This window comes from Natrix helvetica (assembly GCF_964273705.1).
Source record: "Natrix helvetica genome assembly, chromosome: 4".
Taxonomy (NCBI): domain Eukaryota; kingdom Metazoa; phylum Chordata; class Lepidosauria; order Squamata; family Natricidae; genus Natrix; species Natrix helvetica.
The window spans coordinates 141,031,090-141,056,733 of record NC_138550.1 but is presented as its reverse complement, the minus strand read 5'-3'; the positions used below and the strand labels follow the sequence as shown (position 1 = coordinate 141,056,733).

General features: G+C 39.0%; 1 protein-coding gene across 1 annotated transcript in view; it reads right to left on the bottom strand.

The window, feature by feature from the left end:
- The window catches only part of RIPK2 (receptor interacting serine/threonine kinase 2), a 31,826-nt gene extending 6,458 nt beyond the window's left edge, over window positions 1-25,368 (bottom strand). The window contains exons 1-8 of the mRNA XM_081952450.1: window positions 24,278-25,368; window positions 9,903-10,056; window positions 8,548-8,703; window positions 7,329-7,483; window positions 5,757-5,806; window positions 5,283-5,444; window positions 1,099-1,184; window positions 400-495 (exon numbers count right to left, since the gene is read on the bottom strand). Coding sequence (XP_081808576.1) covers window positions 400-495; window positions 1,099-1,184; window positions 5,283-5,444; window positions 5,757-5,806; window positions 7,329-7,483; window positions 8,548-8,703; window positions 9,903-10,056; window positions 24,278-24,507 — 1,089 coding nt within the window. The 5' untranslated portion in view covers window positions 24,508-25,368. The remainder of the gene's footprint in view (window positions 1-399; window positions 496-1,098; window positions 1,185-5,282; window positions 5,445-5,756; window positions 5,807-7,328; window positions 7,484-8,547; window positions 8,704-9,902; window positions 10,057-24,277) is intronic.
- Between the last annotated feature and the right edge of the window lie 276 nt (window positions 25,369-25,644).

Genomic DNA, 25,644 nt, shown 5'->3' with positions numbered 1-25,644 from the left:
CCCAGTTTCACTTTCTGGAACCTATTCTATTCGGTGGCATTCAAACAGGGAGGAGACATCCCTCTACATCATAGTATGGTAAGCAGGGATCAGTAACTATCCATGTTGGGCATTTGCCATTTATCAGCGTTTATCTCCTGCCTTGAGGAGGTCTATGAATATGCTAATTTATAGGTGTCCCTTTGATTAGCATAGTATAAAGTTGTTAGCTCTCCCCTGAAAGAACCTCAACATAGGTCTGAAACGCTGAATGTTAATCATTGGCAAAGGGCTCCTTGTCTAGCTCATCATATCTTAGGTATTCTCTCTGACTCTCTAAAAAACTGATCACTGATCTTTGGCAAAAAACAGTTTAACCATATTAAGGCCTTTATGATAATAATAGAAAAAATATTTTACCTCTTTTGTACTAGTGTTCAGTGGTATATTTAAAGATATTGATTCATCACTGGAGATCTTCTTAGACAAATGAACACAACTCCATTCATAGTGTGCCTGAAAGAGACATTGGCATAAAACAAAATGTTGCTATGAAATTGAAGCAAAATTATGAGACAAAATAGCCAAGAGTCCTGCATTTGAGTAAGGCTATGTGGCACAGCAGAATTTGGGACATGTGCTCACCTACAGCCAACTGCTTGCAAAGATTATTATTGTTTAACACAGCAATACATAAACAAACTATAATTTATAATTTTTATATTATATAAATATATTAAAATATAATAACAAAAATAAACAATACATAAATAAATGGACGTCTATGAAGGATGTCTATGAAGATTCTAAGTCATTTGGGTCATAGTTGTCCCAAAGGTGCTTTTTCAAGAGGCAACTGGACTGAAGAATCTTCTTGAATGATAAGCGAAACATCTTAGTCCAGTTACCTCTTGCTTACAGTTCTATCTGTGATCAGGGCAGTTTTCTGATTACAAATATCTCAATGGTCTTATGGTCCCATATAGCATAATTCAGACTGGGCAAGTGAACAACTGCATACGATTAACAGTATGAGAATTCTAGCTTCAGATACATGGATATCCACTTTCTTTTTGGGAATAATTTCTATTCATAATAGATTATAATATGAACACTTACTTTGGCCCTCTTTAAATCTATTACTGCTTCAAGCATAGGTATCTCTTCAAAGGTCCTCATCACAGATTCAAGATCTATTAAGCACCCTAAACAAAGATACTCACTATTAGGTCTCTTAACAGAAAGTTTAAATTATGGAAATTACATTCCTGAAAAATATTTTAAAGCATACTCCCTAAGGCAAATTTGAAGGATGTCAAAAACCAACTATTCCTGGGTAAAACTAGATAGTACTACATCCAACAGATAGGGAACAATTAATGTTTATTAGTTGTTTGATATTTTAACACAATTACCCTAAGAGATTGGATTCCAGAAAGTCTTTATGTTCTCCCAGGCCTTAGGGTAGGATGAATTGAATTCCTTATTAGATATGTTTGCCGTATGTTACATATTCTTGTGTTAAACAGTGACTCAGTTTTGCCATTTTGCTTATTTTTCTTACTGAATGCTTTGTTTATTTATTTAGTTATTATTTATCTTATTATTTTGCTTACCTTATTGCTTGTTCTTATATTGTGAGCTGACAGGTTATATAAATAAACAGTGTGTGTATTCTGCTTGAAACATTGCTTTCAGGTTCACCAAACTTTACCCAAATTTGGTATTAACAGAATTACTATCCCAGCCTTGTTATGACCCTGGTGTCTCTGTCTCTGTCTCTCTCTGTCTCTCTCTGTCTCTCCCTCCCTCCCTCCCTCCCTCCCTCTCTCTCTCTCTCTCTCTCCAGTAGCTCAGTCAAATTGAACAGGATGAACCTATAACTTGCCAGACCCCACCTGTATGGACTGTATTATCATCTTGAGATTTTCACTGTAGGAAGTTAGCACCCATCCCTCTCCTAGAAAATGAAATATTTTAGGAAATATTAAAAGGGCAGAATATTTCTTCCTAAAAGGGAGGCAGAAACTCAGCTCCTCCCCCACCTTTGTCAATGAGCCATTAAGGCCTGAGCCAGTCTATTCCTCATAAGAAACATCTACTTCCTTCAGGCAGAGCCATAATAGGAATCCCAAAGCCCTTTCACTACATTATCACCCAGCAAGAGGTCAACCAAGCCTGGGAGACAGACAGCCTACAATGTTAGCTAAGACCCCCCACCCGCTGGGAGTCTGACCACCAATCAGAATCCATTTCCTACACAGGAACAGGAAGCTCCAAGGCGGAGCCCAAGAGAGGGTATAAAACTCAGGCTCTTTCAGCATCTCTTCCCTTTTTCTTCAAGATCTTCAAGACACGTGATCCCCATTTCCCCCCCAGGACTCAAACCATGTGGTCTTGTCCATCATCAATAAACCTTCTTTCCAAGCAACTTCCATGAATCCAGTGTCTTTTTCCCCACTTGGAACTGAACCCAGAAGGACATTTCTTCCAACATCACAAATATGGTAAAATGAATCTCCCTCATATAAGGAGTCCTAGAGGCAACATGAAGGCATTCCATAGGCAATGCACTGGCTGATCACAGTGGCAGCTATAGCTTGTTTTCTCTTCCTTCATTTCTTCAAGCTTACTCTGTTTGGATATTCTTCGAAGAATAGGAATATTGCACTGCATGTTTGGAACTATAACATTATTTCACATAATTATTATTTCGATGAGCACTTAATCCTGGTTAAAATTAAGTATTTTCTATAAACCTATATTATAATGTAATAATGCATTACTTCAGATACTAAACTGAAATTATTACATGAACCTTGCTTATATCTGATTCAGAGTAAGATGACTCTTAACATAGAAATTAAGAAATCAAATGTTTTTGATTTCGAAACTTTCCAGAAACAGCTCAACGTGCCATATTTCAAAAGTTGATTATTCAAACAAAGAAAAAGTTGGCAAGAGATTTAAATCCCTCAAATCTTAGTATCTTTCACCAAATTATTATTATTTACTTTTGCCAAAACTGAACAAAAATAAGATTAAGATTTCAGGCATCTGAAGTTATAATTTTAAAAAATGACTTTCAGTGTTTTCCCTCTTAATAAAAAAAGACAAGAAATATTGAATGAAATCACAATCTACGTGTTATCTGATATGACTTTGAGTGCATTTCAAAACAGAATAACTGGCATGTATAGTCAGCTGAGCGCTGTCTGATAGCCAGAACAGGAACCAGGAAATATCAGGGTTAAGAAGTTGCATGCAACAAACATATTTAGGTAAAATAGTATGCTGCAGAGTAAGAGCATGGGAAGAATGATCTTGAGACTTCACTCTTTTCAGTCATTCTATTGAAATTGGATAGAGATCAGGCTACAATACAGAAGCAACCCTTCCATTCAAGCACAGGTATTTCAAGCATAGGTTTTTACATTCAAGCACAGGTTTTTACACACTGGGTGTAAAAAACTAAGGGCCCAGATCCTACAGACAGCTCTATTTCTATTCATACAATTGCAGAAAGCCTCTGCTTCAGCTAAATACATGAAAAATGGAAAGGGAAGTAAACCAAGGATCCATTCTTCATCTATTTGGAAGTCCTACACATATGCAGATGAATGCTTGAAGGGCGTGAGAACCTTCCTAATACAATGAAAACATGTGTTTATTATCTGCCACTTTTTTTTAATTGTCAAAGAAAGCCAATCTTTCAAGCCATAAATAGCGAAAAAATAAAAAGTGAGAAAAACAGAGTACTCATATAAATATTATTCTAGCTTTTCTAAGTCTAGAATACTGACACTTTAGAATTTTTCTGATTTGTATGCCAATATAAAATACATGAATATAAGTAGTCCTAAATTTACAACCAGCTGCTTTGCAACTGTTGAAGTTATGACCGACCCCAAAAAAGGGACTTACGATCTGGATCTGAAGTAAAAGTTAGTCGCATGATTGAATTTTGAGCATTCAACAACATGCTTGCATTTATGGCCATTATTGTAGTGTTATTTGCAGTTGTATTTTACCGTGGTTTTGCTGAAAACTGGAACTTGCTTCCAGATTTTGGCAAAACTGCACCCATAGAGAAACTTTCCTTAATGACCACTGCAAAAAAGTCACATGAATGACTTTTTAAATGACCAATATGATATATCACTGTAATCAGCAGCCTCCATTATGCATGTTAAGGACTATCTCTACCCGAGAAAGCAACCAGACTATTTTCTATGTATTCACCCTATTCAAATTTAAATTTAAATTGACTATAATAAGATAGTATTAGTTGTGACATCAATGCCTTCCTGAATTCAAATACCAGAGATCTGATTAGTACAAATGTATCCAATATTATTGAATGGTTGTGTTCCTATCTGGATTGTTCTAAAGCACTAAACAATTTTACAAACGTAATATGTGCATCATGTATTACAAGAGTAATGTATGCATCACAAAATTATCCACAGACTTTCTATGTCAGTTCTGCATAGCAGGGCTGTGTAGAGACCGCAGTTACGTGGGACTTGCTAAGAAGTAGTTGCTTTAATGATTCAAGAAGAGGTCATTCACTCATGCTAACATGCTTGGAGAATTACTGTTTTTATTCCTCCATGTCTAGCAACTGTCTCAGTTTTGCAATTCAGCTGTAAAATGGGAAAAAGAGTAACCATATCCTCACTGAGGGTTTTAAAAAGCACAAGGAAGACTTGCTTGACTGAGCAACCTTCAGTAGATAATCTCAAAACGTCCCACTGCAATTGAATCACAAAATAAATATAGGGTTACCTATTAGGTGGACAGGATTAATTTTTAAGGGGAAAAAGTGCTTCAGAATTTCATTGGCCATGGATCAAACAATGGGCCACAATTCTTTAACATGTATTTTTGCATGTTTGGAATTGAAAGTCTGCCCATATGGTTACAGGAAAAAGTATAGTTGCTTTAACAACTTGTTGACTAGTGCTACACCACATCTGCTCCAAAGCATCTTTGCTCATTAAATCCGGCCAAGTGGTGATGATGGGAAAGACCCACCTAGTAGGTAGCCCTATTTTTATAATGGTAAAATAAAGCTTAAAGGCCAATGCAAATTATACTAACTTTAATATAAAAATAAAGCAATCCCAAGTAATACTTGAGATGCTTCCAGCCATTGAACAGTCTTGAACATTGTGTTCAAGTAGTGTCAACTCAATAGAGTTGATATGGAAGCAAAAGAAGCACTTCAGAGGGTGCAACAAATATACAACAGCAGAGTGTAGCCAGAACTGCTGAGTTATCTATCATACAGAGAAACTCACTTGAAAAAGATGGTCTTTCCTCTGGATTGTGTGCCCAAGCAGATTCCATTAAAGACACCATCAATTCTCGGTAAGGAATATCAAGGGGCAAAGTCTCTTCCCCAACATCTGGACGCTTCCCTTGTGACATGCTAAACATAATTTGCAAGTAATGTACAACGTCTGCAAAAGTCAATACACACACGTTAGAAATATATATGCATTTCTTCCAATTTTAGAAATTGAAACGCATGTAGTAAATTCATATTTTAAATAATATTGTGATCTAAACCTAATTTAGAAATTTTAAATGCAAAATAATTATCCTGCCCTTCCTACCAATATTCTGTAATACATGATATTTTATTACCAGACAAGCTTAAGACAAAACGGAAACAATGGGCTTTAAAAATACTGTTGTAAAATAATCTACATTTTAATAGGTTATTCTAACTCAGCTATTCTTTAACAGAATTAGATAGTCAAAAATCTGACCTTCGAATGGTTTTTTTCTGGACATCACTTCCCACATAATAATGGCATAACTGTTACAAACAAAAATGCATGTTAGTATGTATTTTAAAAATTAGTTCATTCTTTCTCCCCCGAGGCAAAATAATAATAGTCCCTTTTTGGGAGAGGGGGCGGTCTAGAAATCCAAGAAATAAAATAAATAAATAAATAAATAAATCTCAATTTCTAAAATGAAAATATCCCAGTTACTGTTGTTTTGTGGGAAATCTACTTCCCAAACTAACAGCAAAGCAACAATATTAGTATTTAAAATATTCTCAGTGACTAGTTTGGACAAATACCTTTGGTATCTTAAAAAGACAGTAATTTCTTTATATATACAACATTTGTCTATATAAATAAATAAATACATAAAATAGACCTAACACAAATACAAGGATACTTTCTCAAATGTTACTAAATATTAATTATATCAATTTCATTCTTGTATCAGTATATCCCTGACCTACTAGAAATTAAATAGAGTACATTTTAGGTTTCCATGCTAATTCTATTCTTATGTAGCCATAAAGGAAACTTTGGAAGATTTCACATCTATTTTTTACTGAATACATCCCCTATTTGTATAAATTGAGCAAAACTTCCTTCCATACAAGAGAGGGCATCTTAAAGTCAGAAGCTGACTTTATTCATGATTAAGATGAGCCTATATCCAATGCACAGGATTAAGTTTTTTTAAAATTTAAATGGAAGCAATATTTTTGAACATATGCAGGAAGCTGTATTGAGAGAGAACACAAACCAGTTCTTTCAGCAAATCAGAATTTATTGTGATAGCTGAATGCAGTCTTTGGATATGTATCATTGTTTGTTGGTAATGTGCACACACGAAGCACTAGAACAGCCAAAGTCCTTAATGAAATCTGTAAACTCTATACCTTGACTTACATTGCTAGTTAGTTAATACCCCTGTAAAAATTCTATGAAGGGTAGCTTTTCACTAAATTAAAAATGCTTGACTTGCTTTAAGTAACCTGAAAAGGATTAAAATGTTCCTTTCAAGAAGGTAGTATTAATGAATTTGAATTAACATTTATGTGACCAAATTTCACAATAAGATTCATATGTGTATGTGTTATTCAAAACTTAGGTATGCATGAAAAAACTTGCATTATGCAAGACATAACTGGACAGCAACATCATAATTGCATACAGAAACCAATTCCTTACATTGACTCCAGAGGCACTTAAAAAAATTAATTAAGCTGACTGACAAATACCAGATGCAAAAGTGCATTGGTTTGTTGACTGCTATTGAAAAGAAATATACCCCAAACAATACATAGCTGATTAGGAACACCACTAAAACAAATCTTCCTAATAAAAAAAACCGTGCTGACCTTAACCTCCACAAAGAAGTATAAAGTATTTCTATCGAGACTGAGACATCAAAGTATACAACATTTTTGGCCTTTAATCTCACTGCATTTTACTTATGGCATCTGTAATGCCCAATATGGCTGATTTTTTAATATTTTATATTTTAAAAAATAAACACACGTTGTTCCAAAAATCCATAATAGAATATTATACCTGTATATATCATGCTTTACACTTGAACTGTTTTTGCTGCTATTATAACATTCGGGTGGTATGTAAATGATGGTCCCTCCCTCAGATATTGATTTATCCCCTTTTGAAAGTGACATGGATATCATGCGCCACTTTGACAAACCAAAATCTGCAATCTGAAAGATGGAAAAGAAGCTCAGGTCACCATGTTCAGCTCGGAGACACAAAGTTTTAGGCCCATTAAAAATATCTACTTTGATCAAAGAAAGGCTTTGAAAAGAAGTGAAGCTTATTCTTTTTCACAAAACTTTAAAATTGCAACAATTATTTCAAAAAGGTTAGACAGATCAGAAAACAAAAGGGACTGGCTGATTAAAGAATGAAACCATAAAATAGTTTTTGTGAGAATTTGTTAAACTAGATAAGATGGTAATTGTCAACTCACGTGTGTCTGCTCATGTACACATGCCACTTGCTTTTCTAGACATACTCTTAAGTCATTAGAATAACCTTGAGCAGAGTTCAAATTTATCAACAGCAATGTTTACGTTATAAAATTACAGTCATGGTCACCACCAGCCTTCTTAAAGTTCTCATTTAGTAAGTGGCGATTTTTACTTCCCCTTCTAAGACATAAATAAGAGCAATGCAATTGTCTACTAAGCTACAATATTGCTTTTCTGTATATCAATCACACAAATGAATAAGAAAATTGAAAGGGAATTGAATAATGTGCAAACTTCTAAAAATATGGTATGTAGAAAAGAAGATGGAAACTGATCTCTGTTGAAATTCAACAGGACTAGGATTAACAGGTTAAAATTAAAAGAAAGGAAACCCACACTGAGTATTAGGAGGAATTTCCTGATAAGAGCTGTTAAACAGTAGAATAGGCTAGAACAGGGGTGTCAAACTCAAGGCCCGCAGATCCGATTCGGCCACTCTGGGTCACCCCAGCAGGCTAGATCTAAGAAACAGTGAGGGACCATCCGGTCCCTCACTGTTTCTTAGATCTAGTCCGCTGGGGTGACCCGGATTGGCCGAATCGGATCTGCGGGCCTTGAGTTTGCCTCTGCCCTCGAAAACAGGCTCCCGAATTCCATTTCTGGCTGTGACGGCCTCCTGCAACCCTTGCCAGTGAAAACAGAGCTCGGGAGGGCTGCACATGGTCCTGTACTGTAATTTAATGTCTCTATCCCTGATTTTTCCACTTCTGCACTGTAGAAGAGCCCAGCCTTACCTTAACATGGAACTCACTGTCAAGTAAAATATTCTGGGTCTTCAAATCATGGTGCATGAGTGGAGGACTCAGGTTGTGAAGATAATTTACTCCCAAAGCAATTTCATACAAAATGCGATACCTGAGTGACCAAGCAATGTCGGGATAGATGTTTTTCTATTTAGAAAAGAGAAAGAACACAACACATGGCAATACAGAGAGACAGACTGAAATGGTTGAAAGAGCATCTTGAAATTAGCTGATCTACCGGCTTATGTATTTATTTATCAAATTTTAAAACCATCCATCTCCCTCACAGTACAAATACAATATTAAAACCTAAAAACAGGATATAAATTATGAAAGAGGCAAGGATGATTAAAATGTTAAAAGTTAACTAAACACAGCTGTTGGGAGGCCATGTTTTCAAACCTTTGCAAAAGGCCAGGAGAGTCGGGGTCTATCTCACCTTGGGGAGCGGGGGTGGGTGGGCGGAGAAGAAGGAGAATGTTCCAAAGGCTGAGGCCAACAAAGAGAAGGCTCTTTTTTGGACCTTAGTGGTCAGAATTCTTTAGTTGATCTCAACATAACTTCTTCCTGATTGACAGGATGAGATGAGCTATGTAATGGGATACTACGGATAGAACGTAGTATTGCAGGCAAATTCTGCCCATAGTCAGAAGTTTGATCCTGAATAGCTCAAGGTTGACTCAGCCTTCTATCTTTCTGAGATCAGTAAAACGAGGACTCAACTTGTTTGAGGCATATATTGACACTGCAAACCCACCAGAAAATGCTGTAAAACACTGTGGAGCGGTATATAACTCTAAGTGCTTTTACTATTGCTATTGTCAAGATAACCTGAAGAAGTCTTCCTTAAGTCACCAAGAATTGACCTCGATTTTGTTATCTTTTACCATCTACTGAGAGTTTATTTATGTACACAATAATTAAAACTACACAATTAAAAATTAATAAAATTAATTACACAACTAAAACTATTTCATATTTATTCCCAATCTATGACAACATTTTGAATATAATAAAGGAAAAATGTATACGTTCTGGAGAATGGCTATATTCAGTAGCTTTTTAAAGACTCTCTCAAAGCACTTGTCATTCCATATCAATGCATGAAGATGGGGAACTTGTTCTCAAATTGCCCCTTTCTGGACTAAGACACAACACTGGTCAGAACATGTACTCCTCTTCTTTCTGATGCATTAAATTAACTCAGTGTTTCTCAACTTCAGTAACTAAAAAAAAAACATGTGCACTTCAATTCCCAAAATTCTCCAGCAAGTATGAGTTAGAGTTTCCTTATTTTAAAATTAATAATGTAGCTGTAAACTCTTGCTACAATTGTGCATACTTACCTCATATAAAAGTTGGTTCAGTGATCCATTAGGCATATATTCAGTCACAATACCCAGAAACTGAGGTTCGTTGCAAATTCCCAAAATTGGTAGAATGTAACTGAATCTTGCCTGATGTAAAATTTCAGCTTCTTTTAAGAGACTGTCTCGCTCACTACAAGAATAAATGGCAAAACAATAGTCAAATTTACTTATCTTCCAGCTAATAGACTTCAAATGTACATAGTGGAAAGACATGGTTGAAGGAAAAGAATAAAAGGCTTGTTTACATATTAATTTAGTTAATGGTGTCCTTTCTCTTTGCATCTTTCACCAGTTGCTGAAGTCAAAATATACAGTGGTTTTCAGTTCTATTCCCAGGATTTCCATTTTGAGGCTAGTTTTTCTTTTGCTAGTCCTTCTGTGGAATGTAGCAAACTATATTTCATACAGCTTTATACATTTTTACCTTAAAATCAGTCCTAGCAAGTTGGTTCAGACATTAAGATAATTTAGAGTTTTAAACCGGCACCAAATCATAGCATGGATTTCTGCTTCTACTTTAGGCATGAATAAAAGGGCCGTTTGAAAATGTTAGCTTCTTTTTTGTATTTCCATAAATTACTCAACTTCTGTATGTTTTATTAAAACAAACCTGCAAATCTGCAGGTTGCAAATAAATGCTTTTTTATGTTTTAAAAAGTTTTATTACATATAAAAAATTCCATTTCTAAATAAACAGTGTTGTCTGCATATAAATAATTTTGAGAGATAATAATTATAATATTTGCAATAGTATTCATCATATTGGTATCACAATGGTAATAATAATGTTTGCTTATCCATTTTAATAAACCTTCCTTATAAAATTAACACATCTCTTATATTTCCACATTTTTAACTTCTGCTTTTATTGGCTAGCCATTGATAAAATGAATCCCATGTTGAAAAGTATTCAGTTTCTTCCTTTTCCTTGATTTTAAGCAAACTAAATGTTAATGCTCATAAAACCAGTTAGGTATAACTAGTTTTATTTGACATAATGCTGAAGCGTACACACAAGAGTACATTTCTGTGATGAAAACTAAGTGTCTCTTCTTTGTGGGAATTAGAATTTTGCTTCTAATAAAGGCATCCAAATTCTAATTATCTTGAGATAGTCGTTTCACGTCTCCAATTCACCTGATGGGGTGACCATATTTGAGCTGCAAAATTCAGATGATGAATAGATATAGCAAAGAAAATAACCTTTGCTGCTTTCTACTGGTTGTTTGAATTTTTTCCAGTCTAGGCATAATTGTGCCAATCTTTCTGCAAAACAGGTGAGGTTGTGCCATTATGTAATAGGGAAGCAGAGTACAATCCTCAAGATTAGAGCTTGGTAATTCAGAAAACAGTAACAAATATGCATTACCATATGCATTAGGTTGAAAGATCCCAGAGGTTAAGGCTGTGCTGTTGGACACATTTGGAACAGTGCAAGAACGTTAGGCTAGGAAATAGTTACTATGATAAAGAGTTGTGGAAAACGAAAAAGGAATTTTACACTGAAATTAAGGAAGTATTAAAATGGCACTTCTTAGTTAAGATATCATGTCTTTTAAAAATGGTAAAGGCACTGTGCATCTTTTACAAAAATAATTCCCCCAAAGGGAAATCCATAAGTAGAGACTAGGCCAGTGATGGCTAACCTTTTTGTCATTGTGTGCCAAAAGCCACAATGCAATGCATGCGTGACCCCCTCTGCCCCCCACGCATGCATGCACGACCTCCGCATGAGCACACGACTCCCCTTGCACTCCCCCGTGCATCTGCATGCGATCCCCCACACTCCCCTGACTCCAGGCATGCATGTGACCCTACATATGCCCATGCCCAGCACATGCATGCACAACCATCACGCATGCATGCACACCACCTGTGGCACGCATGCCATAGGTTCGCTATCATGAGACTAGACTATGGAGGGTGATGTTTCTGAAATGCTTTAAGAAGCCAGTTTATGAGACACACCTTTTAATTTTGCATGCCCATCTTATTTTCAGATGGAATCTATAAATTTTGGTTGGCCACAACAACAAAACTAAAGCTTGTGGAGAGAAAGCCTTTTCTTTTAGACTATGTCCCCATGCATTTAGCTTCATGCCTGCCACAAAGATGATGAACTCTTTTTGATGCTGTGCATTACAACGAACTGAATCTCCTTGTAGCACTCTGGACCAATACCCCCCCCCCACTTTTTTTTCAATCTTGAAGCAAGGGACCCTCCCATCCCTCCAGAGAACCAAAAACAAAGGCAGGCACTTGTTCCACTATTCCATCAATCAATTGCTTCTCTTGGCCATTTTTTCCTGAAGCATTTCAGGATTGAGACAAGTTCCATGTTTAAGATGCTGAGGAAGGACATATCGGATCACAAAACTTGCAGTAGCATGTTCACTCATGTAAAAGAAACCTACAACCAGCAAAAATAATTCTACAGGTAGTCCTTGAGTTACGGTCACAATTGAGCCCCAAATTTATGTTGCTAAGTGAGAAACTTGTTAAGTGAGTTCTGCCCCAGTTTACGAGTTTTCTTGCCACAGTTGTTAAGTGAACCATTGCAGTTGTTAAGGTAATCACACAGTTGTTAAGTGAATGGAGCTTTCCCATTGGTTTTGTTTTTCAGAAGGTGGCAGAATGGGGTCACATGACTCCAGGACACTGCAACCATCATAAACGTGAGTCAGTTGCAAAGCATCCAATGTAAATCCCATGACTCTGGAAATGCTGCAATGGTCATAAGTGTGAAAAATGACCTTAAGTTATTTTTTCAGTGTCATTATAATTTTGAATGGTCATTAAATGAACTATTGTAAAAAATGAACTATTTTAAGTTGAGGACCAGATGTATGCATACCTACAAGCATCACTATATTCATTCAAATCCCACTGATACAACAAGATAATCTTTAAATATGGATGCTCATTAGAGAATTATTGGTCATTCTTGTATCACTTATTTAATCTTCACATCCACTTGAGGGAAGCTGGACTGGCAGAAAGTGATCGGCTAAGAACTGCCAGTATGAGCATGAAATCTGCTTCATCTAATCCCAGAGTTGTCCTTAAATACCTATCCTATTAACTGTACTTAGCCCATGATTGGTTTTAAATTTCTTGACATCTTTTGCCATAACTCCAAATCTGAGGATTTGTTTAAATATTATACTTTGTTGTTGTTACTTGCGAAGTTGTGTCCAACCCATCGCGACCCCATGGACAACGTTCCTCCAGGCCTTCCTGTCCTCTACCATCTTCTGGAGTCCATTTATGCTCATGCCTACTGCTTTGGTGACTCCATCCAGCCACCTCATTCTCTGTTGTCCCATTTTTCTTTTACCCTCAATCTTTTCCAGCATTAGGCTCTTCTCGATGAGTCCTTCCTTCTCATTAGATGGCCAAAGTATTTGAGTTTCATCTTCAGAATATGGCCTTCTAAAGAGCAGTCAGAGTTGCTCTTCTCTAGAACTGACCAGTTTGATCGCCTTGCAGTCCAAGGGACTCGCAGGAGTCTTCTCCAGCAGCGTAGTTCAAAGGCCTCAATTCTTTGGTGCTCAGTCCTTCTTATGGACCAACTTTCACAGCCATACATTGCTCGCTTATCTTAACAATTGTTTGTTGAACAAGCCAGCATTAGTTGCGCAGATAAGCAATGTACGTATGGTGCATTGATTAATTCCTGGTATTTCTGCAGATTAATCATTTTAACTTTGGGAAGTACGCAGAAACAAACTAGAAATAAATCAATGAACCATAAACAAAACATATAATATCATATAAACTTGTTAACGTGCATTATTAATAGTACCTAATCATAAATCATGGTTGAAAATTAATGTTCAAGTAATACAGCAAAGTATGATCTATTCATTGTCTCCATTTGCATGTACTACCAAGCCAGAAACCAACCACAGCACTGACTGGTATAACATATTACAAAATGTAATGTTATGTTCATATCAACCAGAGCAAAGACTATAGTGTAAAGTTAAAGAAAAAAGAAGGAATCTGACAGGGGTAGTATACTCTTTTTATACATTTCATCAACCAAAGCCAAATTGTGAGAGTAAAAGTAAAGTCTTCATCATATGAATTAATGTTAGCACTGTTGCAAGCCAGAAATTAACTTGTTTGGCTGAAACTTTGATTATTTTCAACTGAAGTCTGAAATATAGCTAGTGCCAAGCACAAGAAATTAGGAAATCCAGGCAGTTCAAATGACTGTAAAGTTTTATTGCAAGCTTAAGCTCTTTACAAAAATCTGAACTACTAACAGTCAATGCAAATTGGCGGCAGAGTCAATGGAATTCAAGGTGGGCTGCGTTAATTGGTTTGCTACTCGAGCTGAAAGAGTTATTGCGCAGGTCATAGGCCTTTATCAGCAAGTGATGTATTGCGCCTGCTCATCACACATTCCAGAGACTTCTTTCCTTTTGATCTTTGTTCGTCTGCCGAAGAAGGTGGACAACATTTGTTCTTGCCAAAATATAACAATTAGATAGATTTGTTTTATTTCTATTTTCATATTAAATTTTGTTTTCATTAGAACATGTTCTCGGTTTTTTTTGGGGTTTTCGCTTCTTGAGCATATGCTGTTTGGAAAAGCCGTCGATTCCAGACCTCATTAGTTCAGGGGGAAATTTTTCCCCTGACCAGCTGGACTTAGATCTCCTGTAGGCGCAAATGGACTGGAAACTAATGACATTTGATCTTTCCCTCAGCCTGGTCATCTCTTACAGCTGCTTTATATTAGCTATGTCTGTTTGGATAATTTTTGGGGAGAAACATAAACTATGAGCAGATATTTTGATTACTTTCAAATAAACTACACTTATTTTCTTCCCTCACCCTCTCTCTGTGTATGTGTTTGTGTGTGTATGTGTGAAAAAAAATCTGGACAATGTCCCAGATTTTATCAACAGATTGTAGGATTCCCCAACGTCTATCAAAGATCTTCTTATCCAATCGACGTCTGAGCTGGAATGACACTTCTTGTTCATGTCACACATTTGAGGTAGGCAAGTGAAGCGTTAGAGAGCCTTTGCCCAAGGACCCCCCACTGGTAAGATAGGGTAGCAGCCAGGAGTTGAATCCAAGAATCCTGCATAAAAGGTGGCACTTCAATGTATGCTGTATTATCTAGCCACTCATCAGAAGATGGCTGTGGTGATAGAGCAGTGCCAAATTACAGCAAAATCAAGAAGTACGAGAAGCTGAAGAAGTACCAAAATCTGAAGGTGGAAGTAGAGAGCAAAAGAAAGTGGAAAATGGAAAGTAAAGGAGAAAGTAGTTCCAGTGATGGCAGGAACACTCGAAACTATAACTCCTAAACTAGGAGAGTTTCTCCAACTGATTCCATGAACAGCAATAGTGTTCTCTGCTCCAAAGAGTGCAATGCTAGGGACAGCTAAGATCCTGAGCAGAACAAAGGTCTACCCTTAGACCTTTCATAGAGGACCCAAGATTGAGGAAGATACATATCATTCATAGAGGGTGAGAATGGAATTTTTATACATATATATTTAGAGAAAATATAAGTATGATAAATACATTCCCAAGTGTATTCTTCTGACAAGCAAACGAATTAGGTAAAGAAATTAGGTAAATTATGTAAAATTATAGACAAGAAACTAAGAAACAATCAGCCAATGATTTGGATTGGAATTGGGCTTTGTTTAATGCAAAAGATATAATCCTAGGAACTGCAAAGATATGATTTATTAGAAAGTAACAAGCAACACCAGGAGAAACTGACATACCAATCAATATAGGAAACTGCTGTCAATTTTCCACATTTTTGTTTCTAATCACATTTCAAGAGGGAGGCAATAGTTCTCCTTTAGGGAGAGATATATTATCTGCTCTCCCAAAAACCATATCTCACTGTTTGGAAAATGTCTATAGAGTTCCCCTTTTGTACATTTTGCAACAGGCTTGGTACAAAAGCATGCATGAGTCACACACATGGTTGACCTTGATTTCTTCACAAAGGTTTCTCAGAATACAGCTTTGCTGTTAATAATTTATCAGAAGGCAAATAATCTTCCTAAAACTGCAAAACCAGTAGACCCAACGCCTAGATCAGTGATTGCTAACCTTTTTGTCACGCGCCAAAAGAGCATGCACCTGCACCCATAATGCAATGTGCGTGGGACCCCCTCCACATGCCCTACCCCCTGTACATGCAACCTAAGCTACTCCTGCACAAGTGCATGACCTGCCCTGTTTTGGGTCTAGTAGGCGTCTTTGCAGCCTCCTGGGAGCGCTGCCTCCTCCCATGCTCCACGATTGCAATCATCCTCCCCCCATACACGTGCATGCTACTCCCACATGTGCCCTGCCCCCTGCGTATGCACGCCAGAGACTCCAAAAACCATCTGGCCGGTGGGAGATGTGTGCGCATGCGTGGTGGAGCTGAGTTGGTGCGTCAGCTCACATACCCAGAGAGAGGGCTCTGCGTGCCACCTGTGGCATGTTTGCCATAGGTTTGCCATCATGGTCCTAGATGCAGCCACCTAAACTATCTCCGAAAGTTATCACTAAAGTGCAATTTTGAAAATAAAAATAAGTTAATGGGAATAATCCTACATACTGTATTTTTAATTAAATCATATACGTATACAGTATGTATGTGTGTGTACATGTATGTATGGGTGTGTATAATATTTATAAGTATTTATTTTAATACTTATTTATTTTTTTATTTATTTTTCAAAATTTATAGACTTAAATATTCTCACCTTGCAATAAAAAAACTCCACCTTTTGCCCCACATGCTGCATTAAGAGAACTTGCAAACTTTCACAATTACTTTATGCAATTCTTAATATAGGGATTTGCACTGCTATATTAAAGACTGCTTAAACCTGCCCAGTACCTAAATTGGACAGAATTTGCTCATGTGATCTCTTTCCTGCTTTATTTATTTAGAAAATGTATAAAGCTGCTCATTTTAAGTGTACGTAAAAAAAAAAATCTGTATAAAAGAAACCCACAATTAGCCCAAAATTAAAACAATCCAAATATAGAACAAAATCTCCACAGAGAACCATGCAATTTGCGAATGGGAAAGCATAACATCTCACCTCTAAAACATAAGGAAAAAGTCAGACCTTGCCAGCCTTCTGATGGCCAAGAGAGTTAGAGCCAAGAAAATATTTATCTTTTCAATTGTGCTGGATTGATTTTAAATGAATTTATTCTTTTTCAATTCTTATTCTTTTCTTACTCGGCTTATTCTTTTTTATTACTCAATTCTTATTCTATCACTTTTGTTTTTATTGTGGAAAATATCATTATGTTACTGTCTACCTTCAATAAATTTGAAGTAAAGAGTTGGATACCTACTAAAATAAAGAAACATAAACTGTATGCATTGGTGATTTTTCTTTTGTTACCAAGTTATTTCATAACACATGTAGCCTGTGATTTGCCCCTAACACCTGGCAGTCTGACATTTGTTTCCTGATGGTGCTTAGCAACCAGGTACACATACACTGGTTATATCTTGGCTCTATTCCCATCTCTTTAAATCAAAATATTTTGCTGTTAGTGTGAGAAAACTCTAGGCCACCACAAGTGCTTTGATTCATGTTGTGGAGGCAGAATTCATGTTTCTTATTAATAGAAACATGACTCTGTCTTATATGATAATGCAGAATGGCCTTTTCCTCTAAAAATCAGAGAAGTTACCCAAGAGGAAGTCTTCAGTAAACTGTCTGTGGTATATTCATGAACTATATATATATAGATAGAAGTCCCTGCAAGATTTCATAAGTGGTTTGCCATTGCCTTCTTTCTAGGGCTGAGAAAGAGTGAAAGGCTCAAGGTTACCCAGATTATTTCATGCCTAAAGTGGATGTTTTCATGGATTCCTATTTTCTAGCTTGGTGCCCTAACCACTATACCAAATTGTCTCTCCAGTTAATTACTAATTGAACAAGGGGAAATACAGAAAATAAAAGTGGTGATACTTCTATTTATTAAACAAACAAAGACCAGCTGATGATAGAATTAAAAATGAACACTTGTAGTATAGTTAAACACACACACACACAAAACACACACACACACACACACACATCTTGATCTAAACTTTGGAAAGTGGAGCTGGATTTTCAGGTGAACTGTATATTAATTACAATGTACCATTTTGCATTGAGCAAGAATTATTCCTTCCAATTTTTTAATTATTCTACCTATTTCATAACTTAGAAAAATATTAGTACTATACAGGAACAGGTATTCAATTTTATTGTCTACTACTCTTTCTACATTGCACAATGTCCAGCCTTGCCCCATTTCTTTTTTCATCCAGATGCATAAGCTAGTTAGCTACAGAGAACTTTTGGTTATTGTAGTCCACTAGCCTTTGAATGTATATCCTTGCCAGCTTAGAAACAAGCCAAGGAATCTCAATTTTTTTGTTAAGGAAATTATAGTAGAAAGAAGTCAAATGAAAGTTTATGTTCATTAAATGAACGGGAAACATCCCTGATTACACTGATTCGACATAAATAAATATGGAACACAATAAAAATTTTAAACATATATCATACTATATAATGAATCTTGTCAAGATTCCAGACCTTAACCTTATGTTGTTTTACATAATGCTTTTTTTCCACTTTACTGCTAATCACAGTCAGCCCACTGACTCTGCCTGGGATTGTTTAACCTCCTCTGTCTTTTTTGGCTTACATTTTTTACTTTATATTCCTGCAAGTCTATATAGCAATTGAACAATATAATCGGGAGCAATACCAATTTTTCCTTTTTGTATTTGCTTGTACTAACGAGAAGTAGTTTTACAAATACAGGCACATTATATTACTTCTCAAAACTGTAGTTCTATTCTGACAATATTTGTAGAAGTCTTCCACATCTCAATTTCGAAATGTAGACAGTGAGTTAACATATTAGCATTTTTACCAGATGCCTTGAAAATGGGTAATTCCCAATTAGTCTGCCTTATGTGCTAGTATTTTAGAAAGTGTTCTGACTAGAGAATTGATCAGGTATGCTACACTTTGGATAGTTATGTTCTGCCACATAGGAAAACAAAAAATTATCAGGAGTGCCTGACTTTATATGAACCAAGAAGTAAATTGTAATAGAGGAAGTGAAAGTAGCAAAAGCACATGGAGAAATGCTGGCATTCTTGATGTCAAGGAAAACTAAACCTGAATGAAATGCATCTCTAACTTTGAAAGCAGAGATTTTGAGAATAACAATGTATAGAATTCCATGACAAATAGGAAAAGTTGCCCACGATAGGTGAGAAATAAAATAAGGCTATGCAAAGCATTCAAAATGGACACTTCACAAGCTAGTTTAACATAAATGAACACATCTTGCTGAACTTTTAGATGTATAATCCGGAAATGTACGTATTACTGGGGACATTCTTCCAAGCAACTGTACAAGCCTAATACTAAAAAGAAAATTGGAAAGAAATGGAGGATAACAAAATGATATTCAGTAAATATGCAAAAACATTAATGGAGATTTCAAAGCAAAAGAGGACACATTTAAGAGAGAGCCATCTTCTCAAGGAATAGTGTTTACAGAAAGTCTGAAAGCATAAATGTGGTGTCATGAAATCTCCAGCTCAGAAGGAGTTAAGACTGGCAGAGGATGCTATGAACAAAAGAAAGACTTCCAAATTATGATCAAATAAAAAGAATGAGGAGGAGAATTTCAATGTACTAGCTCAGGGGTCCTCAACCCCTCCTCTGCGGCCCCTTGGGAGCCAGGCCAGGCGAGTGCGCAAAGCTCCATTTTTATAAGCTCTTTCCTAACTCACCAACACCGCTGGTCCATAGAGCTGGAAAGGTTACTTAATGAAGAACATTATGTAGGTAACACAGGTAATACAGGGACTCCTTTTTTTAGTTAGTCAGATGAATCATATCCTAGGATACTGAGAGTCAGGTGAATGGTATCACAAAACATTTTTTATGAATTGCTAGAGAATCCTAATGGGAGCATCAATGGGAATAGGAAGTGGGCCATTTCCTTGGCAGCCCCTGTTCTATGGCCCACTGAAGTCTGGCGAGCCTCCATCCTTTTACTTTTCCATAAAGCCTTAAAGACCTGATTTCGCTGCCCCCTCCCCCAAACACATTGGGGAGATTAGATAATATGTTTCCATGGACTGGCGTCAGTTTTTGTTTTTACTTTTGTTTTAATTGAGTTTGATTTAAAAACGATTTTATTGAGGGCCACACAGAAGTTATACAGGTGACTATATAAATGTTTTAAACAAACATACACATTTGGTAATAATGTATGCCACAACTAGAGAAAGCTGTTTTCGCCCTCCCCATGCTCCTATAAACCTTCCGGAGCCTGGAGAGGGCGAAAAAAGCATGCAAAAATGGGTGTGTGTGTGTGTGTGTTGCGCCTGTAGTGCGCGCATGTGCACTGGGGGGTCGTGCATTGCATTATGGGTGCGGCACACCTGCAAACGACCCCCCCCCGTGCTCCCCCCACTTATGGCACGCGAGCCAAAAAAGGTTCGGCATCGCTGCTTTAGTCTATTAATATTTTGTCTGTACCTGAATATGCAATAAAGAAACTGAATTGAATGTTTACACATGTTGTTCTTTCTTTCCCATGTCTGATATAAGCGCTCTTTTAGTATGATTTTTTCAGCCAGCTCTGTATCCAGCTAATTGTCATGCCATAGCATATTACAGGTTGCGGAGGCCTAGCAGTTAAAACTCTGAGTCATGAACTGGAAAGTTGGCAGTTCCGTGTTATGGGGAGAGCTTCCACTCTGGCCCCATCTCCTGCCAACCTAGCAATTCATAAGCATACAAATTCAAATAGATGAATAGCTACCCCTTTGGTGTTAGGAAACAGCATCCTATGCACCTCAGCGTACCACCAACATGATCATGGAAACATCTTCAGAGAACATTTGCTCCCTCAGGTAGAAAACGAAGATGGGCACCATGCCCTAGAACAGTGATGACTAACCTTTTTCTCCTGAGGTGCCAAAGTGTGGCGTGCCCACACCCATAATGCAATACATGCACAATCCCCCCCGCTTCCCCCGTGCTCCCCCGTATATACGCGAGACCCCCCTCACCCCATTTTGGACCTAGCAGGCCTCACTGAAGCCTCCTGGGACCAAAAGAGGGCCACAGGGAGATGCCACATCACCATCCCCATACCCTGTTTTGGGCCTAGCAGGCCTTCCTGAAGCCTCCTGAAACAGGGAGCGGGGGGGGGGGCGCCACACATCCTACCACACTCCCCCCACCCATGCACATGCACATGTGACCCCACCCACATGCATGCATGTGTGAGGCATGTGCGTATGCGCAGTGGAGCTGAGCTAGACCTTCAGGAAGCTTCCCTGAAGCCTCCGAGCAAGCCGGAAGTCCGTTTCCGAACTTCTGGTTTGCCCATAGGGCCAGTTTTTTGCACTCTGGAGCTTCAGGGAAGCTCATGAAGCCTCCAGAAGGGCGCGGGAGGCTCTTTTTGCCCTCCCCAGGCTCCTATAAAGCCTCTGGAGCCTGGGGAGGGCGAAAAATGGCTTTAAAAAAGGGTGAACTCAGCTGGCCATCACTGGACTAAAGCATGCTTTCCATAACTATAAACTATGAATGCTGAGAAGAAATTAGGGAGGGTCCCTCCTGGGCCACTTCCTGAATAGCAACCATTCAAAGCGCTTTATGTTTTTCTCTATATCAGTCTCTGATAGCTCACTGCCAGATTCCACCACATCTCAATGGTCATTCCTCATCAATGATCACTGACTTAAATACCACAAAGTTCAGTCTTACTCAAGTAAAGAAAAGCTTATTAATATTGAGATTGAAACATAACTGCCTGGGGTAACTAATACATATATAAAATTCAAAACAAGGCTAACATTTTAGTTATCACATATCAAAACCACCCATAATGCAATACACATGTGACCCCCCGCGTACCCTGACCTCTCACGCATGCATGACCGCCGTGACCCTTTCACCCCCAGGAATGACCCCAATGCATGCGTTCCATCCCATGCATGCATGTGCAACCCCTGCACATGCGCACAACTCCACTGCACTCCTCTCCACTGCGCACACACGTGAGACTCTCCCGTATGCACACCACCACCCTGCAAGTGCGTTTGACCCTCACCCCCACCCATGTGCCTACACACGCGTGGCAGAGACCTGAAAACCAGCTGGCCAGTGGGAAGCGCGTGCATGCGCGATGGAGCTGAGCTGGGACAATGGCTTGCGCGCCCGCAGAGAGAGCTCTGCATGTCACCTGTGGCATATGTGCCATAGGTTCTCCATCACGGAACTAGGCAATCAAAATGTAAACGGGATGGAGGTATCTGGCTTGGCAAGAGTAAATCTGGAAATCTTGGAACAAGCGTTAAAACTGAATGTATCAGAGATGATAGGACGGCAAAAATGTCAAAGGTAATTTTAGACTGCAAAAACAGAAACATTGTTCCAAATAATGAGCTGCAATTGTTTCATTTTGTTCTATTTGGTCAGATTTCAGCAGGAATGCTGTGTTCAGTTTTGGTATTGCATTGCATAAAGAGTTCAAGAAATCTGGAATAGATTTGGAGAAAAGCAACAAGGATGATCTGGAAACTAAAAACTAAATCTTATGCAGACAAGAAGATGAAGGGATCCTTATCATTCCAGACTGGATAGCTGCAAACTGAAAACAATGGTGTCCCAAAATGGCCTAAGAACTTGAAATGTTTAATTTCAACATTGAAACAATGAGTTATTTAAGATATCTGGGGTTGAATCCTGATACAACACTTAGAGTCCATCTCTTTAAAATATGGCAGGATCTTCTAACAGTTTCAGTACTACTTGTATTCTCAAAGAACCAGCTAATATTAGATTTATTGAAAAGATAAACTGAATTTGATCTCCTCCTTTAACAACCCCAAAATAATAGGTAATACAAATGACCATTTTGTGCAATGCCCAATTGCTCTATATTGCTCACTTAGATGAACTGCCAACTGAAATTCTGGAGTTTCCTTCCAACACATAATATTACCTGTGACACACCTGTATAAGTGTCCTAGATGTATGCAGGTCAGTGGTGGGTTCCTGCTGGATCGCACCGGATCACGCGCGCTCCCTTTCAGCGCTCCACCTGGCTCGCGCGCTCCCTTTCAGCGCTCCACCTGGCTCGCGCGCTCCCTTTCAGCGCTCCACCTGGCTCGCGCGCTCCCTTCCGGCGCTAAAACCGGAAGTACAGTCTTGCCCTGCCCCTGGCGAAGCAACGACGCCTGCCTGCGCTCCACCAGCTCGGCAAAACTCCCAAAACTCTGCAGTATTTCTTTTTTTCCCCTTTCTAAACAGAAAGTAAAAGAAACTTTACCAGAATTTACCAGTCTGGGGAATCCTTGGTGCTCTTTGAACTTGCTTGTTTTGTTGCATACCTAGAAAAACTAGGTAACATCATGCGCACTGATGATGTTACCTAGTTTCGGTAATGACACGTCTGCAAGAAAACAAGCAAGATCAGAGAGCACCAAGGAGCCCTCATATCAACCCCGAGCTACAAATATTCTCCTATGGCAAGAACTGGTGGGAGAAAAGCAGGCCTTATCGTGGCTAAGTACAGGAAGGCCTCAACTTACGACCACAATTGAGCCCAAAATTTATGCTATTAAGTGAGACATTTGTTAAGTGAGTCTTGGCCCATTTTACAACTTTTCTCACCACATTTGTTAAGTGAATCACTGCAGTTGTTAAATTAGTAACACAGATGTTAAGTGAGCCTGCTTGTCGGAAGGTTGCAGGTGGTGATCACATGACCCCAGGACACTGCAACAGTCATAAGTGTGAAAAGTGATCATAGGTAACCTTTTTCAGTGCCACTGTAACTTCAGTCACCAAATGTACTGTTGTTAAATCCAGGACTACCTGTATATAATCCCATATGAGCCACATATAACAACACCAAATAGGGCTACCCCGAGAAATGCATACATGGAACAATTATAAGACTTGGGTTTTTTGGGGTTTTTTTTGGGGGGGGGAAAGGAGAATGACTTAAAAAAAAAACACTTTTCGGAAAAGCAATGGAGAAATGGCCTGTCTTGCAGGAAAAGGAGGATAGCTTAAAGCAGCAGTCACCAACTGGTGGTCCTTGCACCACTGGTGGTCCACGAGAAAGTTTTGGTAGTTGGCAGAAAAATTGTTTGCATTTTTTATATTGCACCAAATACGATTTATCTTTTTAAAAAATCGTATTAGTGGTGCAATATAGTGGAAATTTAAAATTATGAATTTAGTAGTCCGAAAGGTTGATGACCGTGGCATTTTAGCAACACCCAGCAGATATTCACACCTAGCTCTAGGAGTTACCTTTCTAACAGGCTCCCCTGCAGGGACTTGACAGCCACCGGGATCCGCCAGTCTGCGTGACGCGCGGAGGACACCGTCCCGTAGGCCCCGCGACTGACGAAGCGCTGGTCCGGGAGCTTGTTGGAAGAGATGATGGGCAGGGTGTAGCTAATGTCGCAAGGCGACCAACTGGCACTGCTCCCGCCGTCGGGGCCTCCGTTGTTCGTCCTCATGCTGCAGCCAGAGGCCATCAAACTAGGGCAAGTTCTCCGAAACGCGCCCCTGGCGAGGGAATTCAGGCCAGGCGCCCCAAACGATGCCCGGCGTGGCGAAGTGGCGGAATCTTCCTTTTCCACCGACTCCCGATAATCTCGGCCAAGAAGCGCCGGTTCTTCAGCGACTGGCTTCCAACTTCTTTTCTTCGCATCACATCCTGCGCTCTAACTGGCTCTTCAGCGGCGGCTTATCCGAATCGTCCTGAACTCCAACCTACTACTTCCTACCAGCCGCCCCTAATATCATTCCCGACCCGGCCTTTCTCGGCCGCCATCTCTTCTTCTCCGGAATCCGGCTGATCGAGGCGAACTTTTTCTCCTCTTCTTTTTTAGCAGCCGCTCAGCTTTCCTTTCCCGAAAACTTTCCTCCCCGCCCACCTCTTTGACGCTTCTTCTCCCACTCTCTTCGCCCGGAACAGGTGACCCAACCTCGCGCCAGAAGGCAAGTGTTGCGCTTTCGGTCTTGCGAATTCGCAGGACGGCGTCGCCTTCGAAAAGGGCGGAGGAGAACCTCGGGGCACCGCGGGCCTCGGTTTTCGAAAGATTCGGAAGCCGAATCGGGTCCCTTGGGACTGCTCTGTTTCGGGCAGGAGCAGTAAAACACGGAGGGCGAGGGACGCCCAAGAAAGCCAGCTCGCTGCAACTGGCGATGCCCGCGTCAATGGCGCCCTAAAACCTTCTTCTCGCGGGGAACTGGATACTCCTCCCAACTGGGAGAGCTCTGAGGAGAGAGACGTGCTCGGGGAGGAAGGCGGTGTCTCGGCTCCGTTCCCAAAACCTCTGACTCCTTCCAGTATTCCGGAAGAGCACAAACTCAGACTGGAAAGTCTGGCTAATGCCCGCCCCCGTCAGTCGCCTCCTTGTTGTCGCTGCGGGTTGGCGGTTCTCCTCCCCTTAGTTACTTAAGGCGGAATCGTTCACCTAAAACTTTAACCTTAGACTGTCTACTGTCGACCTCACCCCATTCCTAAGAGGTCTTTAAGGGGCGTGCATACGGTCCCTGTCCTAATATTCCCTTGTATTTGTATTCATTTCATGTATACATAACAGTAGTGGGTTGCCAATTTTTTTACTATTGGGTGTGCTCGCACGATGCGCATGCACATAAGTTTA